Source organism: Anoplophora glabripennis, unplaced genomic scaffold (assembly GCF_000390285.2).
Source record: "Anoplophora glabripennis isolate ALB-LARVAE unplaced genomic scaffold, Agla_2.0 scaffold68, whole genome shotgun sequence".
In the NCBI taxonomy this organism is placed as follows: domain Eukaryota; kingdom Metazoa; phylum Arthropoda; class Insecta; order Coleoptera; family Cerambycidae; genus Anoplophora; species Anoplophora glabripennis.
Window position 1 is genome coordinate 1,020,054 of NW_019416739.1, and position 24,068 is coordinate 1,044,121.

Sequence of the window (24,068 nt, forward strand, 5' to 3'; positions counted from 1 at the left end):
GTATATTTAATGGAACATCCTATAATGATTCAAATAGATGGTTTTCTAGAAAGTTTAGAAATTACTGGGAATTTTCGACAGGGTGGCAAGAAGAAAGGTCCACAAACTTTATTGCGAATTATTCCGAGCCACAGGTTCACAGAAAATTCGTGTTGAAAAGATCTTTTCCGAATTTCATGAGGATATTCTTGTGACCAAATATGCAGATTGTGAAAATTCTCTACCCTTCGCCTTTGGTAAATGTACATTTATTATTATTTTGATTGAAGTTCTTATTTGTAAAAGTAGTGGGTTAGGCTTCCAGGGGAAACTAAAACGCGTATGGAGCTCTACCTCACAAGTGGTGTGGAAACGAGTGTTAAGAATTTTGATGATGTGCTTACAAATTCCACTTACTTTTAAGCTTAAACATAAATATTGTTGTAATATTGTTAGAAATGTCTGCACAAGGGGATTGTATTGGTATGAATAACTTGAAAACGGTGAAAGGGAAAATATTCAAGTTACCTTTTTTACGTATTTTGTGCATTAGAATATAAATCCGTTACAACGACTTGTAAAAAATGCAGTGGCGTAGATTTTTTACAAAAAAGGAGATGATCCCTACCCAGTTGTACACCACTGGTTGTACTTTTAGAGCTCGTATTTTAGGAAATGCAAGGCCTGCTATCATAGATTATCTGTACCAAATTTTATTGAGATCGGTTAATAGATTCCGGAGATATAAACAAAAAATCAATTTTTTTTTAACAACTTCAACACATTGTACCTCTAAAACTGGGCCGTTCCAGATCTATGTTTATAAGGCAAACACATATTATTTTAAAGAGATCTATCTGCCCTCGAAGTTTCTTGCATAAAATTCGGACCACCCTATATACTACGTAAATTAATAATATTAAAAAAACATTAAATGTTTCTAATAATTGAAACACTTAATATTTTACTGTTAAGTAGTCTAAAGAATAGATAAAAATAGCAAATGCTTTAGAGTGTAATCAAGTACTGATAATAAACTGTTAATGAAAATACTTTTGAAAGAGTGTGCCTACTTATTAAGTTACGTACCGTTAGCTTCTACGTTAGCTGTTTGTGTATCTAATAAATAAAATATTAATTACATACAGTCGATTATCTCCTAAAGTAAGATAGCTATCGAAAAATTATAAGACTCAAACGTTTTAAAATCTATAACAATAAAGATTAAGTATACAGGATCAATCAAAAAGTAATAACGAAACAAAGCTGCTTTTTCTGTATTGAAAAACCCTATATTATGTTATTCAATATTTCAATTTTTCTCCAAATTCTAAACAAAATTCATATAGAACATAATGTACGTAATCTTAACCGTTTTCGAGATATCGAGCTTTGAAAATCATTTTCTTATAAATTATACGAAAATATTTTAGTCTATTAAGTTTATAGTCCATCAAGTTACATTTGAAAGTTTCTAGCTCCATAACAAAACCGCGTCGTTCTTTTGTCTAATAGTGATTATTTTGACAACATAATATGTCAAAAATACATTTACTTTGAATAATTTTCTCACCAAATGGCATGGTTAAGTGGAACCGAGCGTACTCAAGTTTTAACGATCATAGGATGTGGTGATAGAAGAAGAAGTTGTGAATATCTTTCATGAATTTCCCGATTGGGAATGTATTTCTAAATCAACTGTTTCAAAAACATTGCAGCGTTTTCATGAAACTGGAGGCATTACAGATTGACGAAAAAGTAAGACCAGAGTAAGAGTTACAATTAAAAATTCTTTGAATGTCATGTTATATGTGGTGGAAAATGTAATAAATTCGACACAAAGAGGGCTTTCAATCATAACATGAGTCTATATTCCATTCAAAACATTTGCAAACGGGAAAAATTGCATCCATATAAAATTCATTTGTTACAAGAATTGAGTAAAGACGAGTATGATGATGGAATCGAGTTATTACGGACAAATTAGAAAAAAACGTCAACTTTGTTACCCACATATTGTTTCCTGACGAATCTACATTTTGTTTAAACGAGCACGTAAATCGACACAACTGTAAGTATTGCTCAGACCAAAATCCACATTGGATGGAGGAAGTTCGCACCCAACGACCACAGAAAGTAAATGTTTGGTGGACACGTTGTAGGACTCTATTTTATAAATGGAAATTTCACCTCTGAACTATATTTATTTATTTTGCAAGAACATATTATTCCAAAGCTTAAACGATTATTCCCGAACAATAACAACCCTAATTTACTGGGGCTTCTCCACATTTTGGGCGTGTGGTACAGGCATATCTAGATGAAACTTTTCCTGATGAATTAATTGGAAAGCAGCAATTGAATGGCCAGCTAGGACTCTCGACATGACCCCGCTTGACTATTTTCTATGTGATCACATAAAAAGTGTAGTCCTCAAAGATAGGCCGCAAAATATCAACGAGTTGCAGGAAGGGATAAGGTATGAAATTTCCACTAACAAAATCAAGCAAATACTTCTTTGTGGACACAATAATTAAAACACAATGAAACTAATTTGAATTAAAAAATGTCGTTTGAGGTCTAATTTTAAACTATTATTAACTACGCAATGAGATGTAACTGCGCAAAAGAGAAAAATACAGACAATAACGTGAGTATAACTGTACATCATAAAGCGAAGAATTTAATGTGCCGGAAGGTAGAGCATAATAAGATTGTGTGTGGTCTACTCCTGATTTAACACAGCCATTGTGAATCGCAAAATAGCACGGAAAGTGGTACCTACTCTTCATAAAATTCCAAGAGTTATATGTATATTATAAACAATAATAGCCCGTGCAGTTATTAAATACGAAAAAATATTAAATTACTCCTCATTCTGTTTACATAATGTATTATGTGTGTAAACAATAATTATACACAATTTATTTTCAGTCAATTTCACTAAAAAATGTATCCATATCTGCCACCACCCGACTGAGTAAAAATTTGCTCTATTAATATGAGTACAACTAAAATTTTATTAGCGAAACTTTCAGCTTCAGTTCAAATATTATCAAAATTGTGTAAAATTATCAAAAGGCCCAATATTGACCAAAAATGTACTCAATAACTATTAGACTTCTATAATTCTGTACCGAATCTGGATAGGATAAGTTAAATTACTAAAATATTTTCTCAATAAAACATTTTCATGAATTCAAATATTTATTTCCCGTTTGGTTATTGCCTGCCTCTTAGTTTACCTGTTATTTACCTAACCAATCAGTTATCAAAAACAATAAAATGTACAGTTGCACAATTACCTTTCACTTACTTAGCCTTAGCTAGGAAACTGTACCTGCTCTTGTTGTTCTCGGTCTAGGTCTGTGGGGGCGGATCCTTATTAAAATATGCCCTAGGCTCGCTCTGATGTTCATTTTGGTTCTTATTAAACAAAATCTAAAGAACCCATCTGAAAATTATCAAATATTTAACGTCGTATTCAATATTTATTAGTAACCGAAATAATTGTTATATGATCAGTTCCCATTTTATACAGGGTGATTCAGTCATACTGAAAATCGAAAAAAAAAAATAGTCGACCATTTAGAAGATAAGTGATTTATCCCCCTTATCTTCCGCTAATTCGGCGCTCTACTTCACATCACATTTTCTGATCTGGGTCATTTGTTTTTATTAATAAATAAATAATAGTTTTCAATATATTTGTCTAAATAAAAAGATCTGTTTACTCTTTCTTGTTCACTACGTATTAAAAACGTAGTAAAAAACAAGCGTTAATGACCGAAGTAAAAATATACTAGTTTCCCATTTAAAATAACCAAGTTATTGCTGTTTAAAGTTGAGAGAAGTATTCAACAGTTTTTTGAACACCCTGTACTATACTAAGTGACGACAAATATAATAATTTATAATTTCAATGATCTAAAATACACTCGCAAAGTTACTTCCTTAAAATTATTATTTTATTCCTAATAATAATCAATTTCTACGTTACAATAAAGACTTGCGTACCAGTAATACAAAAAATATATATTGTGGAGCTATTAAAAACACATAAGCTACATGGTAAATAAAAGAAATTAATCAGAATAATTTCTAATTGTGTTTTGATTAATAAAATTTTGCTGTTCATTAAACCAATTAGCAATTTATCTCCCGAGTAATTAAGAAGGAAATATAAATAGCCTGGGTCAACACATTTCACAAACGATATTTACATACATCTATGGCATCTCATTAATTAATTATCGTCACTAATTATCATTATAAATTACCACATTAGCACGTTTCCCATATACCAAGATAATCAATGGGAAAATAATACTGTATGTACAGCTATACAGGGTGTCCCGGAAATGGTGGGCAATCTCTCGGATATGGATAGATAATGAGAAAATAATGTCACAAGTTCATATAAAAATTTTTCCTCCGGGCTCACCCTGTAGAGTTATTAGCTCTAGAAGTTGAGGATTAAAAATGGTTGTTTTGCTGTAACTTTTGTATTTTTCAATAAATTTTGAAAGTTTTTTGGCTGGATCTATAATTTTTTAAGCTGCTTTGGATGATAATATGAAATCCTCGATAATAATTATGAGGGCCCGGGGGCAAAGCACCCTCCACCAAAATTTCTAGAAAAAAAATTTTTGTTCCACTATACCTCAAATTTTCCATCATTTTATAAAAATTTATGGTATTTTACGTAAAAAGGTATACTTGCTGAATATCTATAAAATAGATATTTTTCGAGATAAACTCGTTTAAAGAGGAAGGTACCATTTAATTTGAGACATTTTATTTAACAGAAACACAGGTTTAATCGTAGTTGGCTTTTACATATCAGAATAAAGGACAAATAATTTGCAATAGCAGTGTTCCAAATTATGAGAATTTGGACTTAACTAAACTAACTAAACAAAAAGTACATGACAATCAAAATTTTGTAACTGATATAATTCATAATAAATTCTCAATATTAGTTCTACCTTCTCTTATACAAATACGAGCTCGTTTAACAGAAGACTGTTGCACTCTCCATAACATTCCAGGATTTTGTCGTATTTCATTTGCACAATAAAAAATCCTATCTTCTAATTCTTCTCTAGTGGTTACAGGTGTGGAAAAAACAAGATTTTTCAAGTGCCCCCAAAAGAAAAAGTCAAATGGGTTCATATCTGGAGTTCGGGCAGGCCAATGAATAGGTCCACCGCGACCTATCCAGAGATTAGGAAATACCTAGTTTAAATGGTCCCTTACTGCAGCACTAAAGTGAGGCGGCGCCCCATCGTGCATGAATATCAGTGCATTTCTGGTTTCAAGATCAACATCTTCTAACAGTTGTGGTAATTGATACACAAGGAAATCTAGGTAACGTTGACAGTCTAGGGGGTAACACAAATGGACCCAATAAGTAAGAACCAATAATTCCACTCAAAACATTAACATAAAATTGTCTTTGGTGTCTAGTTTCAATAATAGCGTGTGGATTCTCATCAGACCAATAATTATGGGAGTTAATAACTCCATTCCTCTCAAAACTTGCTTCGTCAGTATACAGAATTAATCTCGTAAACATAGGATTTTGCTCATGTCTCTGAAGAAACCATTGAGAAAACTGTACTCTTGCACGAAAATCAGGACTAAGAGCATGCACTTTTTGGATATGGTAAGGGTGAAGAAGCTGTTCTCTATGCATTCTTGCAACAGTAGTCTTTGGAACATTGGTAAAAGAAGATAATGACCTAATGCTAACTGTTGGATGAGCAGCAACTTCGTCCAGTATATTTTCCTCTACTTCAACTGTGCTGTTCGCGGGGCACCCCTGTTTGCAGTAACAGGAGCAAACTGACCTAAAGACATTAAAATTTATTTAATATCCATTTTGTTTAATAATAGTAATCGTATTTTACCAGTTTCTCATAATCTTTGATTGTCAATACGTTCGAAAGTTTTGCGATTCGGAATCCTTCTATTAGGATAAGAATGCTGATAAAATCTTCTTGCTGCCGAAGCATTACAAAGAGCCCGCCCGTACATTAAATGCATATCAGCATATTCTTCATTGGAATACTCCATATTTTATAACAAATTATGAGTTATGAGTTGAGTCTTAGATTTAAAGCTACGTATTTGACAAGTTTGACAATTTAATTGCCTTTGGCATACTCTGACATGTCAAAGCGAACCACGATTAAATCTGTGTTTCAATTAAATAAAATGTCTCAAATGAAACGGTACCTTCCTTTATAAACGGGTTTATCTCAAAAAATATCTATTTTATGGATATTCAATAAGTATGCCTTTTTTACGTAAAATACCATAAATTTTTATAAAATGATGGAAAATTTGGGGTATAGTGGAACAAAAATTTGTTTTCTAGAAATTTTGGAGGGTGGTGCTTTGCCCCCGGGCCCCCGTATTTATTAGCGAGGATTTCATATTATCATCCAAAGCAGCTTAAAAAATTATAGATCCAGCCAAAAATTTTTCAAAATTTATTGAAAAATAGTTACAGTTACAGCAAAAAAACCATTTTTAATTCTCAACTTCAAGAGCTAATAACTCTACAGGGTGAGCTCGGAGGAAAAAAAATTATATGAACTTGTGACATTATTTTCTCATTATCTATACAAATCCGAGAGATTGCCCACCATTTCCGGGACACCCTGTATATGATGCAATCCAAGCTTATGTTCGGCCCAACAATTTCCCTCCTACATGTGGATATGTTTACAATGGAAAATACAATGCGCGCCTTAGATGATTTAAATGTATTAAATTCAGTTGTTTCTTTTTAGTGAATTAATATCGAATATGTAGGTTGGTCTTCAGCAGCGATAGCTCATACGTTGTTCCTGATAAACCATAATATGTCATATTTATAAAACTGTCATTACAGAAACCAAAACTGTGTTGTGGATTTCGGAGTAATATACGTTTTAGTATATATGTTTTAGTAGTATTGCTTCTGAAATAAAAAAATTAGATTATTTTTGTTTGATGTGTATTTGTTACCGACCCCTGAATCAGCTATCACATACTGAATGATATTCACTTGTCGAATAGTCCAAATGGTGTGCCTTTGATACCAAAAATATAGACATGCGAAAGATTAGAAGAAAATCAATTACTTAATTATTATTAATTCGATTTAAATTGTTACAAAGTAAAACTAGAAACATTTTGCTCTTCAGCTTAAGATGCTGTAAATGTAAATCGATTCAAATAAGTTCTCTCTTGGAGGCAATCCCTGTTTAATCAGGTTTACCTTCACCTATTGTGGGTCGTAAGACTGATTTGTAGTTGCGCGGTGGAAACTGCAACGATGGGTCATAAAACGAACTTAAAATAGTTTAGGTTGATGAGAAGTCGAAGCTATACCCGTTTTATATTTGGGCTTATGCTCGCACTACTTGGAAATTTATTTTATAACTATGCAAAGCTCTAATGTATGTTCGAAATATTCGAATTCGAATGTAGGGGTTAGTAAACATGAAATGTCAAATGATTTGCCATTGATCAATAAGCACCCTGGCAGAGTCGCATTTGAGAATTTTGACAATATTATTCATTTATGACAATATTCGAACTAAAATTGGTTAATTTGGTGCCACAAATACACTAAATAAAAATAAATCAGAGTAAATGTCCTCATTTTTGAGCCAACCCCTCATTTCATCACATATGCGCTTTTTATTATACTCATTGCTGCATTATAAGGTAATCTCGAGTAGTGACTGGATAGGTGTGCGAGGTTCTGGTGAAAATTCTATTTAATCGAATGATTTAGGTACTATAATAACAGCGACACAAAAGAAAAGAAAAGGGGCCTGTTCCAGAGACATAGACTCCTGTATCGTCATTTTTTTTCACGCGTTAAATCCGAATCCAGAGCCATAATTGCTTCATCATACTCCATTTTTCTTTAATCCCGAAACACCGTCCTTAAATACAGAAGATATGGAAAATCACGCTTTGGGAGATCAGCATTAGATATAATTGTAGAAACCGACGGAAAATGACTGCAGTGCCATATTTTATGTATTTTGCGGCGCTAAATCTTTATCTGGATTCAGAATTGATCCATCACCCTCTCTCCTATCCCCCCCTTCCCCCCGCTTTTTTAAAATCACTGAGAAACCACCCTTATGGAAAATCCAACTAAGGAGGTATAGCATTTGGAACAAACGTAAAAAGAAAAAGAGATAGGACCATATATATGTACTTTGACCGAATTCGAAGTCAGAATCACTGCATCCGCCAATATTTTTATACGTGCAAATAATCCTAAAATTTATGAAATTCCTTCCCAAAGATAGACAGAACTTCAGCAATTTGATGGCGGCATAGAGAAGAAGATGTGAACATCGTTTCCAGATAGGAAGTGCACTGAAAGAAATGCGTTTTATTCTTTATTAGAATTCTATATACCATTATAAGACCATTGTATACTATATGTGACAGTTAAACAGGTGAATATTGGATATAAAACGCGTATTGCTAGCACAGTATACAACGTTTTTTATACCCTTTACGAAATAATAGCAATAACTGTTATTAAAGTGTTCCATATCGTTATTAGAACATCTAGTACTGGTTTATAAGTTTTATAATAATAATAAATGTATTAAACTGTTGTATCTCTGTATGAGTTAAAAACATATGTCATTAAGTTTTCAGAAATTTTATTGGATAACTGTAATTACAAGCTAAGGTTCAAATGTAAACATACATAAAACATACTTTTAAGCACTAAAAATGATGACAAATCGCTCCCAAAACTGTCCAGTTTATTTTCTTAGCAACGATGCACCCGTATTTTCTTGTATTACATGAGAATTTGCACTATAACTCTTCCACCTTAAGAATGAAGCACCCCAGAAAGGTTGAGCTTCTTTCCATATAATTTTATTTCCTCTGGTTGATTGACTTTATACCCATGCTTTTCTTTGTCACCGTTAACCTTCTGTTCCTCCATCTTATGTAAAACTTAACATCAGCGATTTCTAATAGGATCTACAAAATAATAATTTTTAAGATTTAGACAAGATTTACATTTGAAAAAACAAAACAATTACAAGCCATAAAACAGTTAGATAATAATTTTCCATTTCCATTTGTCCCACAAAACATGTGCATTTTCATCAAACTAAACGTGTGTAAGTCGATGCACAGCGGACTGTCGGAAATTTTACGATTGTTGTATTTTCTCTTCTTGAGTAAAGATAATAAAGACGTTGTGGTTTTATGTGTTTATTTTGACAATGATTGAACATCTATGGACAATAAAAGTGGACTGTATAAGATAGTTGAGTACCGTTCTGCTTCATGCATAGCATGCTACTGAAATCTTACAGGGATCAGAGATGAGCTCGTGCGGCGAACCCTAAATCAGCGGCTGGAATAGCCAGGTTTCTTATTGAGTCGGCGCACTTCGCTCTCGGGTCTGACATATGATTATTATTACAAGACTATGAATATAACCTAACAACGATCATAACCGATTATGCACCGAGAGGTGACGATCACTTAACCATTATAAGATGCGTTTTACACGTTAAAAACGGAAACATATTCAGTATAAGAACGAATAATTCTGTTAATACAATTGTTATATACAAATTCGGATACTGGTCTTTATACAACAAATCTTCCCTACTATACAATTGGAATATAAAGTCTTTAACACCTAATAATGTATAAGTAATTCATTATAACCTTTATTTCATAGATGTATAAGGTGTATTAAGCAGCTTCCAGTTAAACTGATTGAATAGTGAGTATGGAGATGATTGCTTTTTTTAATAAAAGTTGTATATTGGTTATAAAAGTTTTAATATGCGCTATACACATTATTCTAGATAAACAGTTTAATAAGCCCATTTCTTTCAGTGTGATATTTCTTTTACTCCTTTTTTCATTTTGTAACGAACTCCTTTGTCTTCAAACGATCTATGCCAAAGCTTTCTTTTTCTTTTGTATGTTTTCGGCTCGTTTTTCCTTTTAAGCATCCAACAGAAATCTACCATCATATTTCCTTAATATATTGGTGAATCTGTTCATCTTGTCCATCGCTGTAGTCTCCGATGGTCTCCGCAAAGTAGTCAAGATGAGTGTTATTCAATTTTGAAAAAATCATTTTTTTTTTTGCTGACCAAGAGCTATCCTTCCACCAAGTTTCATAAAAAGATATTTGTTTTTGAAAGAGATGCAGCTATTTGAAAAAATTGCGATTTTTACCGGTTTTTTGCAATAACTAATTAATTAATTTATCGATCAAAACCGGTTTGAGCTTATTCGATCCGTATTAAAAATTCCTACAACTTTTGTTTGAAACATTTTTTTCTAAATTGTTTAGTTTTTTTTATAAATAAAAAAACAGTTTTTTGCGAAATTTGGACGCCATTTTGAAAATGAATCCCAACAATTCAGGTGGGATAAAGTAGTACACTCAATTATACAGAATTTTTCCTAATTCTTACATATTTTCAATTACTGAACTATTTTTTGGCACCTGAAAAAGTAAGTAATTTGATTGGACTATGTCTAGTAAATGCTATTTCAAGTTCATCAGGCTACTAGCACTTTGTAAAGTATTGTAATATGGGTGGCAAGTAAAAATATTTTTTTGTACCTACCTGAACCGCTCATTTGATCAAAATTCTACAAGAGGCCCAAAATCTTCCAAATAGTATCACGTATCAAAATAAAAATAGTTGTCATTATTGCCCGAAAGAGAAAAAAGTTGTGAGCGGATATTATCACCATACATCAATTTTGTAGGAGTTGTAAGTTTTAAAAAACACTCTGTATGACACCAAAATGTGTAGATCGGAAGCAAAAGTTGACTCCCCAAAAATAATCAAAATCGATTAATACGTATTTGAGTTATTTACAAAATTCAAAAAGTTTTCACCAACTTTGAGGCCATCTAGCGGCCAAACGAAGCGATTTCGGGTATAGGTGAATTACCCTAGATCTGCCTATTTTGAGTCCACGAATCTGTGTGTACACGTTATTCTGGGACACCCTGTATAAACAATAACTTTTTTGAAAAGTAATACAAGCTGTAACCTTTCTAGTGGAATTAGGTTCATAATCACACATTTTTAAGGTTTCTTTTTTTTTGAACTTTTCAATAATCTTAAGGAATTATTTCCGTGCCTAAGTGCGTCAAAACAGACACACAAATTAAATGCTAATCACTAAAGGCATAAATTAACGTTAAATTTATCGCTATTATTAAGCTTAATCATCCTTTGCTAAACACCATCAATAAGGAAATTAACGACTTTTACCAGTTTCTTCACCAAATTTCCAGCAAGCGGCTCTATTCGCCTATGTAAAACAGGACGGACCTTCTCGAAACTAACCAGACCATTACGAAAGTACAAAACGAGATTTTGAGTCTGAGGGCTGTTCTGTCCTATGATATCCCGAATTCTCTAAGGCCTTACAGGTGTAACACAGGTGAGCGGGGAGTATCACGTGAGCGGCTCGCAGGTAGCCGCAGCTTCAACCGCAGACTCAACAAGCCAGTGCACTGAAGACCTCGCCAACGATTGTTCTCGTCCGTTTCGCGAGTGTTGTGATATGCCTGTAATATGGCTGAACGTGCTGTTTGGTCCTGACCTTTCAATATGGCTACTCTAGGCCTCTCTAAAGTATTCATATTGGACAAATATTTCACGGAACTACAGAAGTTCTGGGAGACCGAGAAAAAGCTTCAAGGTGTGTTCATTTTGTTTGCCTTTGTGTGACTCCCGATTGTGTTGGTTATGTTGCGGCCTGGAAATTTGTGTGTTTTGTAACTGAAACGACAGTATGTACCCCTTAGAATAATGTTAGCGGTAATCAGTAACAACAATGCCTGATTTCATTTAGTAAAACTGATCTTAAGCACATCCAAGCATCGGTGTGGTAATGGCTGATAGTAAACTGGACTTAGCGTGTGAGCGATTGCCTGGAATTCCCCCAGATTTGTAATTTCAAAAAGATGCATGCTATAAACGTGCGTTGCTCAAGTGATAAACATTATAATCATAACCTCACTTTTTTATCATGCTATTTAACAAGTGGAAAACGATCGGAACTTACCTATCTAGATTTTTTCCACAGTTGGCAATATGTAAATTAACTCTCCTTCCTAAAAACAATGATAGAAACAACAAGGTGCTGAATAAATGAGACGAAATAAATACACGTGATATAGTCACTTTGTTAAAATCAGTTCAACAAAATTCGTCCAATAACTACTTACGAGTAATATTGGTTTGTTGTCAAGAAAAGAACAACATGAAATCGAAATTGAACAATTCTCTAAGTTTTTTAATGACCTAAATAACTGAATTGTTTATAAAACTGTCTATAAATATATATTTCTGTGGTAGTAATCATAAGAGGTACATAAAACCAAAAGATCCTAAAGAATAACGGTCTTCACAAAATTGACAAAATTAAATGCTGTTATAAAACTTATTCTTCTTATGAAGAACTTACTTTGCTATCTTTGTACAAGCCTAGAGCTCTTGATAAAACCTAGATACTTTCTTGGTATTATAAAGCTAAATTTGCCTTAAATAGTGACCTTTACAACTGTTTTATTTTAAAATGTTTGGATATTTTAATTTATTACCTGCATTTATTACCTGGTTACCTGCAGTAAAGCAAAAAATGTTTTGTACTTATAGAAGAAAACATGAGCTATGGAATGTGTCAGATTGATGAAATTATTTTATACAGTATATCCCAAAATATTGGAATAAGATTCATTTTTTTTTCCAGTTGAAATTTAAAAAAAATCGCCGAAACAGGTCATTTAGGGAATAGAAATTGTCATTTTTCTGCAATATTTTCTAAATGTTTGACAGACCAATAACATTATGTACCGTCATCTTTTTTAATAGGACTCTCTATATTTTATAGTATAAATAAATAGCCCTTCTAAATACGAATTCAGCAATATAAGGTTATACGTATTTTTTTGTCATATATGTCAAAAAAAATGTAAAAAATTGTCTTTTATGTCTTACTGACGACTGTTTCAAACAATCATAGTATCTTCTGTACTTTAAAAAACGTACCTACTCTTTATTAACCTTTTTCTACTTATTTGAAAGCTTTTTTTCTCCTAAAAAACACATCGATAAACACATAAACGTGAATCGTTTTAGTTCCAATTCATTTGTTGTTAAATTATTTTGAAAAATGTTTACCCGTTTAAGCGAAAACAAAAACAATTGAATTATGATTGGATGCGGAGATAGATCCGTAGTCATCAAGAGGTATGTGACTTATTTCACCACAAGGATCCAGACCAGAGAATTACTCGAGCTGCAATAAGTAAAGTATCCGAAAACTTTGAAGAAACTGGTAGTATAAAAGATTTACCTGGATCAGGATGGCGAAGAACGGTAAGCGAAAATGACCATCAAAATGAGACGGTCGCCGTTACTGAAAATCCTCACTCATCCATTAGATCTGTCTTAACCAACTTCAACTTCGAAGTCCTCAGTTCACAGAACTCTGAAGTATCAAAAGTGGTATCCTTACAAAGTTAACGTCTTACAAGAACTATGGGCAGATGACAGTCGGATGATTACAGTTTTGCGAGGAAATTAGAAATTTACTTGAAAGACAACCCAACTTAAAAAATAACATCATTTTCACTGATGAAGAAACTTTTTGCTTAAACGGAACCGTTAACAGGCAAGATACTAGGTATTGGAGCCCAGAAAATCCGCATTGGATGTAAGAAAAGCATGCACAACGGCCGGAAAAAGTGAATGTTTGGGTTGGAATTGTAGGAAATCGGATACTGGGGCCTTATTTCTTTGAGGGTTTGGATTTTTTGCGATTTCAGCTGATTCCAGCACTGGAATAAATTTTTCCTAACCCTAATGAGCATGATATGCCTCCTGGTGATGTCTGGTTCCAACAAGATGCCCCTCCACATTTTCGCCTCGATGTAAGAAATTACCTTAATGAAGTTTTCCCAAATCGATGGATAGGCAGAAGAAGACCGTTTGAATGGCCACCACGCTCCCTTGACTTAGCCCCACTCGATTTTTTTTTGTGTGGTTATCTAAAAAGTAAAGTGTATGTGAACATCACTATCGAAGAATTGAAAAATCGTATCAGAGAAGAAGTTCGAAACATAACACCGAATGTTATTCAAAATGTAGTTGACAACTTGATATCACCGAATTGGGCATTGTACAATGGTTAATGGGGACCACTTTGAACATTTGCTGTTATAAAATATTAAGTAGTACCTACTAAATTATTGTTTTCATTTAATTCCTCCATTTTTTGACAACTATGACAAAAAAGCAGGTATAACCTTATATCGCGGAATTCATCTTTAGAATTTATACTATAAAATATAGAGCATCCAATTAAAAAAAATGTCGGTAATGTCTATCAAACGGCTCAAAAAATAGAAAACATTGCAGGAAAGTGACAATTTCTATTTACTAATTGATCTATTCCAGCGATTTTTTTAAATCTGAAATGGAAAAAATATGAATTTTGTTTCATCATTTTGGGACACACATTACATTTTTAAGAAGTCAGTTAAATAATGGTACTGTTGAATCGATAAACAGTTTAACTGTTAAAATGTATCACTCTAATCATATTTAAAATTTTGTTAAAATTTTCGTTTTATAAAAATTTATTGGCTTCCAGAAATGTTTTCATTATTAACGTATTATTGTATTATAGTAAGGCTCCTATAAAGAACGTTAATTAACCTCGTTTCATTGTTTTTAGAAAACATTTACCTAATATGGACTATTGTATTTTCAACTCTATATCAAAGGTATTGAACTATTCAAACAAATTCGATTTTTTCCCTAGAAAAGTCTTATCAAATGAAGTGAACCATACTTGTCTGCTAAGGCAAAACATTATATGTAAAAAAAATTGATTAGCTTTTCCCGCTTTTTCTCGTAGAATTTTCAGATTGTTTCTATTTTATTTAGTTTTTGTAGGCCTAAGTAAATCAATTTAAACTTAATAAATTCAATTACTCATAGTTAAAAACTAAATGTTTGCATAGGTAAGTCAATTTGTACTTGAATAAAATCTTATAATCCTGATTTAAGACTAACCTGTTTTATGTCAGAACCTGTGCAAGACCATTTTGTGTTGTTGTGGTCTTATTAATGTTCCCTCTTAAATTCCTAACCTATTTGTGGCATTGAAGTCGGTCGATTATAACACATTTGAAAACTATTTGAATAGTTTATAGTTTTTTAGTTGCTGGAATCGATTAAATTTTCATTCGAAGGCTTTATTAAACACAACTATTTTGTTAAGTCCATTCGCTGTTAATAACAAAACTCCTACAAAACTAGAGCCAGAGGTTGTCCAAAAGTCTTTATGGTTACGTAAAGCATACTATAGTTCATTTCCGGTAAGTTTGCAATGAAGTATCAATGCGAAGCGGTACAGTGTTGCCAGGTTGTAAATTTTTTCAGGATATTTAAAAAAAAACAATTTTAGACAGCGAATCCAGTTTGTTAGAAATGTAATCTAGAATCACATCCTTCATAAAACTATTCATTATAAAATAAGAGCGAGATTAAACAACATTTGAATTGCTACTTGAGCTTGCATATGTTTATATTAAAAACAAATGGTAAACCGTATAAATAATGAAGTAATTCCATCGATTCAAATGCCTTTGTCATTCGTAAACATCACCAACTGAAGGTAGACGTTTGCAATAATAATTCCTAGAAAAATGACCGTAATATATTCAAGTCACTGCAATAGAATTAATTGAAATGTGTTCTAGTGCGCTATTAACAGCAGTTTTATTGCTGTGTAAATTGTATGGTGTACTAATAACAAAAGTAAATTTATCGAATTTCCAATACATAAGTTTAAGAATCAAGAAATATTCAAAATTATTCACCTCTTCAAGTGAAGTGTAAGGATAAGTATAGAAACTAAAGTTATATTGTACACCAATATTTTGCATCGAGAAACGTCCGTTCCAAAGGACAGACTTTGTGTAAAACAGTTTAAATTTAAATATCTTCTTCAGTCTAACGGTCACCTATAGGAAAATGAATTTGAGACTGTTGAAGCGTGCGTACGTGTGATTCTCAGCTGGTCCATTGTTCCACCTTTAACAGTACTTGTGGGGATATACGTGACATTAGTTACTAAAGAGAAATTAGATATTTTGACCAAGAGTCTATGAAACAAGATTTCTAAAATACAAAATTTGATTTTGTTGATAGGAAAACAGTATTCGGAAAATATTTGAATTATCTTAAAATTGAATTATACCGGGTGATTCACTTTTTATGATTAGGACTTTAACCATCTATAAGATCTCGTCAAAGTACTAAATATAAAACAAATGGCTTTCATGTTTAAAGGAAAAATAAATAAAAACCAAAAAAAAATGTTTTTTCAAGAGCTTATATCCCTAAAAGGAAGCCTTTGGAAGACAAATTATATACTTCAATATGACATTATTTCGACGAGATCTATCGATGGTTAAAGTCCTAATCATAAAAGGTGAATCGCTCTGTATAGAAAACATCTCACGTACATGTAAAGGGTTACCATATAACATTCTCCATCTTTTTTACCTTTATATCTAAGAAAAAATCGTAAAGATTAAAGTTTTAGGAAATTTTCTTGTGACTGAAGCAATTTGCAAGCATTTCGAAGATATAAACCAATCTTTGTTTTTTTTTATAAGGAACACCCTATATGTTTGTCATTTCTTCGATTCCTCTGATTACTATGATATTTGCTATATTTGCTTTGATAGTTTGCACAATATTTTGATTTATTTACAATAAACATTACCTTGAAACCCACTGCCTGGGTTACTCCGTTAGTATGAATTCGATTACAATTTGATTGATTTTATGACAGATGTGATAAATTTTACTCAAATCTGAATATTAAAATAACCAAAAACTTTATTATGGGCGTACAAGTTTTAGAATTATATTTTGTCTGGTATAATTTATGGTTAATTATTTATTACAGTAACGTTGTATTAAGAAACTTAATATTTAACATTAACTGAAATGATTTGCCACCAATTATTTACAGAGTAGATATTAAAAGCTATGTTACTATTATTTTTAACTTTACATGCTCTATGCTATTTATTTTGAAAATTCTGCATGACTATTATCATTTCTTCGAAACTTCAATAGGTCTCATTTACAGAATAAATGAGATTGATAAACATCACAAAGCAAATAAATAATTCGCCTCATTAATTATATGTTAATGCTTATGCAAGAGTAAACGCCTACGCGCTGTCAAATGAAGTTATATTTATGGTAATTTTGCAACTGTATAAATAATATTTTACCGACAGTGATTTTGATGCCTATTTAATTTCTCTTTCAGTTTAAACACATATAGAGTGGATAAAACTATACCGTACTTCAAAAAGAGAAGTTACTTTGATATATTGAAATATTTGTCTAATTACCTCATCTTTTACTTTTATTTATTTGCTTTAAGTGAACACTTGAAAATGTTTGTAAATCAGGATTATTTGGCCAAAACTAAAATTTAAATTCAGACAAAAACCGTATGAAAATATATTCGGAAACGCGTTGTTTTCAATTAGACCAATCAATAGAACATTAAATCTGTGATTTTGTGACAAAAATACTATTAGCGAGCCGTCTGTAGATATATACTTATATATTTCCTACTCCAATTTACCATTAATTAATTTTTATGAAAAAATAACGCATTTTTCTAGTTCTTTGCTTATAAAACCTAAACTAACCAAGTAATCTGAATGCTACAAAGAGACAATTTATAGAGAATCGAAATGGGAATAAAACGAGAGGTCGATTGATCCGATTGGATAATTAGAAACAAAGAAAACCCAGAAAAATCGGAAAATTTAACGTTGTTTTAAAAATTCATTGCTCCGACATATTTTAAATTGTAGAGCTGACCCTGTGCACGAAAGTAGTGAATTATATAAACTTTAAGTGATTCTAAAAAATTATTTTCAACGCACTGAAAACAGATCTTGAAAACGGAAAAAGATACGCCCATGGTTCATAGAAACAAATTGTAATATTTTTTTAAATTCTATCAGGCCCTGGATTTATGCTAGGGTTTTTCAGAACACCCAGTATAGATATACAATTTTGAATATTGTTAGTTAGAGTATAGTTTAATATTGTTATATGTGGTGATACATAATAAATAATACCCAACACACGGAATCACAACGATGTGAAATCTTTGGACATTCCTTGTTTTGTTCCTACATTTTTTGAAATTTACGCAAATTCTTGACATCAAACATGAATTTTTAAGATTTTGTAATAATATTTACCTATTGGTAGATAGATGTAGATGCTTCTGATATATCGGAATATTATGTGTACACTCCATGACACTGGTATTACCACAAAAATATTTGATGTCTTTGGATATTTTGAAAAATAAATTATATTAAAAAATTAGGCCTATCGAGTTATTAAGCAATCAAATGAATCTAAAGTAACTAGAATACCAATTTTATTTTACTGGAAGTCTCTAACACTTTAACCTTATACAGATTCTTTTGGCTAATTCTCTATCATTATTGGAGACAGACTTATGGGGGTGCTGCATAAAAATGTATAAAAATATACAAAATATTCTATTAAAAATATAAATATGTTTTACATGTCTCTCCATATGCAACATCCAATTGTTTACCTAGGTATTACTTCGAACTGACAAGAAAAGGTCCTAAAATTTTGATCAGTATCATTTTTTTTTCTATGTGCAAAAGTAATAAAATGAGTGGGGATGTTACGTGAGAATATTATACAGGATTAATCTACCACCTATATATTTCACTTTTGTACTAAAAAAAATGGTCCAAAATCTAGTAAGTTTTATTGTGTTCTCTTAGCAATACTTACTGCTAAACCAATTAAACGCTGCGTTTCTCAAGTAGATACAAAACTTGTTCTTAAATTTAGTCTAGTGTATTTATTTAAATAAAAATAATATTTTTGTATTAATAATTAACTATATTGTCTTTACCACGCCTTCTTTAAAAATGTAAGCCCTAAAAATTAATTTATTCATAGTATCTATATAGTCATAGAACTGCAAATGAACCAGTACATATTTCGTCAAGGCCCTAGAGGGAATTTTTCAGTTTTCAAAGCCACTGAAGCAAAAAATCGCTTTATTCGAAACAATAATTTATTTTAACGGAAACCGTTAAATATAACGCATAGCTTATCGCAGGTCCCTAGACATCCCAGCACAAATAATTAAGTCAGGTTTCTAATTGGTTCAGCTTAAGCTGCCGTATCACGTGGCGATTTAACTGGGAGCGGATAATCAGTTTCTATACTTCAGTGATGTACTGTTATTTATTATTACTCATGTATGTTCATGGGCAACACTGTTAAGTAATCTAATCCTACGTTATGTGGGAATATAAAACATCTGTTCAGTGTTTATGATAAATGGGGACAAATTTTATAATCGCTAAAATGAAAAAATACAAAATATTATAATTATATTTGTATAGGTCAAATGTCGAACCTGTGCAAAAATTTCACGTTTTTAACAGCGAAATGCGAAATTGGAACATACATAAGCAGGAATTTTGAATAAAGATGAATATGTGTACGGTTTGACCAAACTGCGCAGATCAAGAAGACAGTCCAATCTGTATTTAGACAAACAATTTAAAGCTTATTTAAATAGAGCACACTATATATTTGCATAGAAAGTTTCCTCAGTATTATATCGACTTTGATATATCCATTTTTAATAAAAAGGAAGATAATAGTCAAAAGTTTAGTTCTGTTACCGTTAGTCTGTTACCAAAATGGTAACATTCCATTGTTATATATGTTAAATACAGTTTTAAAATCAAGAAAATTCCCTACAAGTCTGGCTCATATTTTTTTTTTACGTACAAAAGTAAAAAACAGATGAAGGGGGGGGGGAAGAATTTCTCATAAAACTCGAAAACTGCTGTAAAACAGTATAAAAGAAGTAAAAACTCAAAAAAAATTCTGCCGCTTGCCAAATAAGTTCCATAACGACCGCACAAACGTTACATACTGCTGGCAGATGTTTCCCTCCTCCTCCCCTCCCAATGTAATGTCAATGTTGATGTTTGTCAATGTAATGCACGCCCACTAGCAAACGAACCATGTTACCCCTTTTGGGGTGGTTTTGGGGGAAACTCGATTCAAAACGGAAAGAGCAATCATTTTTCCATTAATTATGTACTGTTTCATTTCGATATTTCGATCCGTTTTCGAGAACATGGCCAATCCAGCGATTTGGAAAAACTGCATCTAAATATGCACGCACTGGCCGAGAAAAATGCGTTGTAGTTCCGTCGTGCATGAACCACATGTCTCTTCTTAAATAAAGTAGAACTTCTTCAGGCCGTGGAAGCATTTTTGCTTGGCCACCCAGAAGTCCGGACTTCAATCCTCTTGATTTTTCTTTTTGGTCTCGAATGAAAGATAGAATTTACAAAGATTCTATTGTTTCTCATGAAGAGTTGTGGCAAAGAAAACAAATCGCTGCCAACGAAGTCAGGACGCAATCCCAATATGTTGTTTCAAACTCGAAGATCTCTCAGAAAACGTTGTGTAAAGTGTATCAGTGTCAACGGTGGATTCTTCGAACAATTACTTTAAATCATTATTACATTACGTATTTCATTTGTTTTATTGTTAATTGCAATGAAGAAACACTCAGTATGTATCGCTTTTAATTTCTCGTATTACCAAAACATAGTGTTCGTTAAATCTATTTTTCTCGAAAACAGATGGAGATACCGAAATGAAACGAGAATACATAATTAATGGAAAAATGATTGCTCTTTCAGGTTTTGAATCAAGTTTCATGTTAGACATACAGGGTAAGAAGTTATTAACTAAATTTTCGGTAAAATTGGTCGTAAGTGGCGCCCTCTATGACCAACGCTGAAATTGCAACACGCATATTATTCGTCGCTTAAAAAAATATAGTTTCACAAATTTTCAAGTTCCTAACCTACATATTTACAGAATAATCGCAAAAAAAAACGATTTAAAATTTTAATTTCCAACGCCCTGTATCTCCGGAAGTATCAACTTTCGGATAAAGCATGTTTACACCAATAGTTACCATTTCACGTGTTGTATCTTCAGCTTTCGATTTTTATATTGTTAATGAATCCCCCTGTATACATCACGATGATAGCTCGCCCGGTATAGAAAAGATCGAACTATAAAACATATACAAGGTGTTAACGAAATAAGTACTCAAAATTGGAGAGTATGTAAAACATGTCGAAATATGATGAAACCCTTAGTAGAGTTTTTGTCAGTGGCGGCCCCTAAGGGAGATATAGCCCCTTGAAGGGGTCACAATTTGATACATTTATTTTCAGCAGGAATTTTTGAGCACATAATGAATTATTGAAGTGGATTTTATTAGAAAACGGCTCATGCTATTAAAATCTAACAACCTTTTTTATGCAAAATATGATAAATTTTCATAATTTCGGTTCAAGACGTAGAAAAAGTTGCGTACAAAAAAAATTGTAAAATTTGCCCCATAGTATTTGTCCCGATTACTAAGCATCTAAATAGTAATACAACCCCAAAATTTCGTGATTTCATACTAAACCGTTTTGAAGGTATGCAATAAAAACTGTTTCCTGAGTTACCCCTTCAAGGGTCTGTATCTCCCTTAGGAGCTGCCACTGAGAAAAACTCTACTAAGGTTTTCATCATATTTCGATATGTTTTAGATACTCTCCAATTTTGAGTACTTATTTCGTTAACACCTTGTATAGTAGGATAAACAATTTATTACTGTACCATTTTACATTAATTTGCGTTTATTTAGCTGATCAAAATTACAATCGTTCAAATGTTGATAAGTTCAAAGTCAATACATTGTGTTTACATATGGAAATTTCTTTCCCATATTTACATTCTGCTGAGTAAATACAGTAATTACAATTGAATACGAATTTAAAAAAATAGATATTACAATTATTTTGCCTTTCCCGTTTCATTAATCTTTAATTTTTTAACTTACAAGAGACAAGTAACGTTCAGTTTAGAATTTAATTGATTGGCAACATCGTGAAAGACTTATTCTTGATGTTATCTACTCTTTCATAATAATTATTGTATAACCTTCAATAAAAACGTGTTTTACCGTACTCCTCGACTATAGGAATATGATTCCATACTTTCTTATGCGGTAGTATTGCTGCAAGCTATGATTTGGCGAGACAAAGGATACGAGCCGTCTCGTTTAGAAATCGAAAATATAATTGGCGAAACCGGGCGTGGCTAGGGTTAAATGAGACGAAATGGCTCTTTCTCGCGTTTGATTTACACAAGCAATATACAGTGTGATTCATTAATTAATAATGGTACACATTAGGGAAGATCTATTATGACAATTGCACTGAATATTACTGCACTTATTCGATTATTGTCACATTTCTTTCTACAGGGATTATCACAGTCCCACAAAAAAAAGAAAAGTGGCATGTTCCAAAGATTAGACCCTTATATCCTTATGTTCCATCACCCTCTATTTTTTTAGCGCGAAAAAAACACCCTTAAATACAGAAAATATGGAAAATTATATTTTTCGAAACTAGAGGAAGGCCAACTTAATCTTTCATCCCTGTTTCTTATATCTAAGTGATATTAGAGACGAAAATGAATTACTATGAACGGAAAGTTTGGTCAAGAAGAACAGATTTCTTTCCAAGATTGAAAGACATCATCCGCGAATCCTTAGCTGATCCTTAAAATAATCTGTTTCCACCTCCATATTAAACTTGGTCCCATGAAGCAGTTCGCTAAAGCATTGGACAAAGACAGCGACTGCTTTAGATGTTTAGAAGAGAAGTTTCCGGAAATAAGTGATGTTAAACTGAAAGAAGGTACTTTCGATGGTTCTCAAATCCGTACCGTGTTCAAAGACGAAAAACTTACCACAAAAATGAATGATACTGAAAGAGCATCTAGGCTAAGTTTCAAGAAAGTTAATCGGAATTTCTTGGGGAATCAGAAGAGTGAGGATTACAAGAATTTAGTTGAGGAATTGTTGGAAAACTTCAAACAGTTGCCTGATGAACTTGAAATTGCATTTACTAGACACTCAATTTGGATACTTTCCGGAGAATCTCGAAGACTACAGTGGAGAATAGGGTGAATGGTTTCACCATGATATCAAGATAATGGGGCGTCGGTATCAAGGAAGGCTATATATTAATATGATGGAAGATTTCTATTGGACAATTAATATGAAAAACGAGCCAAAGACGCAGAAAAGAGAAAGATTCATACATCGTGTGAAGATAAAACAGTTCGTTGCAATAGGAAGAAGGACTAAAAGAAACATAATTTTTATCTGGAAACGCTGTTCACGTTTTCGAATACTCTCATCTCTCTTTAGGGATAAGAAATTATGAAATCGAGTTCAAATTATTGAAAATATGAATTGTTATTGGAATTGTCATTTCTTTAGGTTTTGACTTGACGTAAATGAAAGAAGTTTTACCGCTTGGTTAACATAAAACTTCCGAAGCCACAATAATGAAAACGGATGTTTTCATTATTCAAAAGACATTTGTTCGAGTTCCTTGATAAGTCAATTTTTTCGCATTACACTTAAATTTTAATCCAATACAAAATTCAATAGTTTTTTAGATACCGTGCAATAAATTATTTGAAAGTTGTAATAATTTGATATCAATCAATTAATAAGATCAACGTTTAAACATATTACTACTTTCAAGTTCTCTAACTTTATTACCTTCATGTCTCAAAAACTAGTGAATTTTGGATTGGCCTGTATTGAAAAAAACAATCTATTTGGAGTCTTAATTGACGTCACCAATAAGCTTCATCAACTGTCGTTTACAGAAAGAAAAAAATCTCTTTCCATTATCAAATTACCAGGCAATTGAATTTTATTTGAATCACATAGACTATCTTCCAAAATTTTATAATTTATGAAGATACAGATAAAGCATTGTGTTTTTTTTAATAAAATGTGATATTTTAAAACAAATTATGTTCCTCTGTACC

General features: G+C 32.1%; 1 protein-coding gene across 1 annotated transcript in view; it reads left to right on the top strand.

The window, feature by feature from the left end:
- The first annotated feature begins 11,546 nt into the window (after positions 1-11,546).
- LOC108905239 (unconventional myosin-IXa) overlaps positions 11,547-24,068 on the top strand; it is a 78,631-nt gene continuing 66,109 nt past the window's right edge. The window contains exon 1 of the mRNA XM_018708037.1: positions 11,547-11,712. Within this exon, the coding sequence (XP_018563553.1) occupies positions 11,622-11,712 (91 nt within the window). The 5' untranslated portion in view covers positions 11,547-11,621. The remainder of the gene's footprint in view (positions 11,713-24,068) is intronic.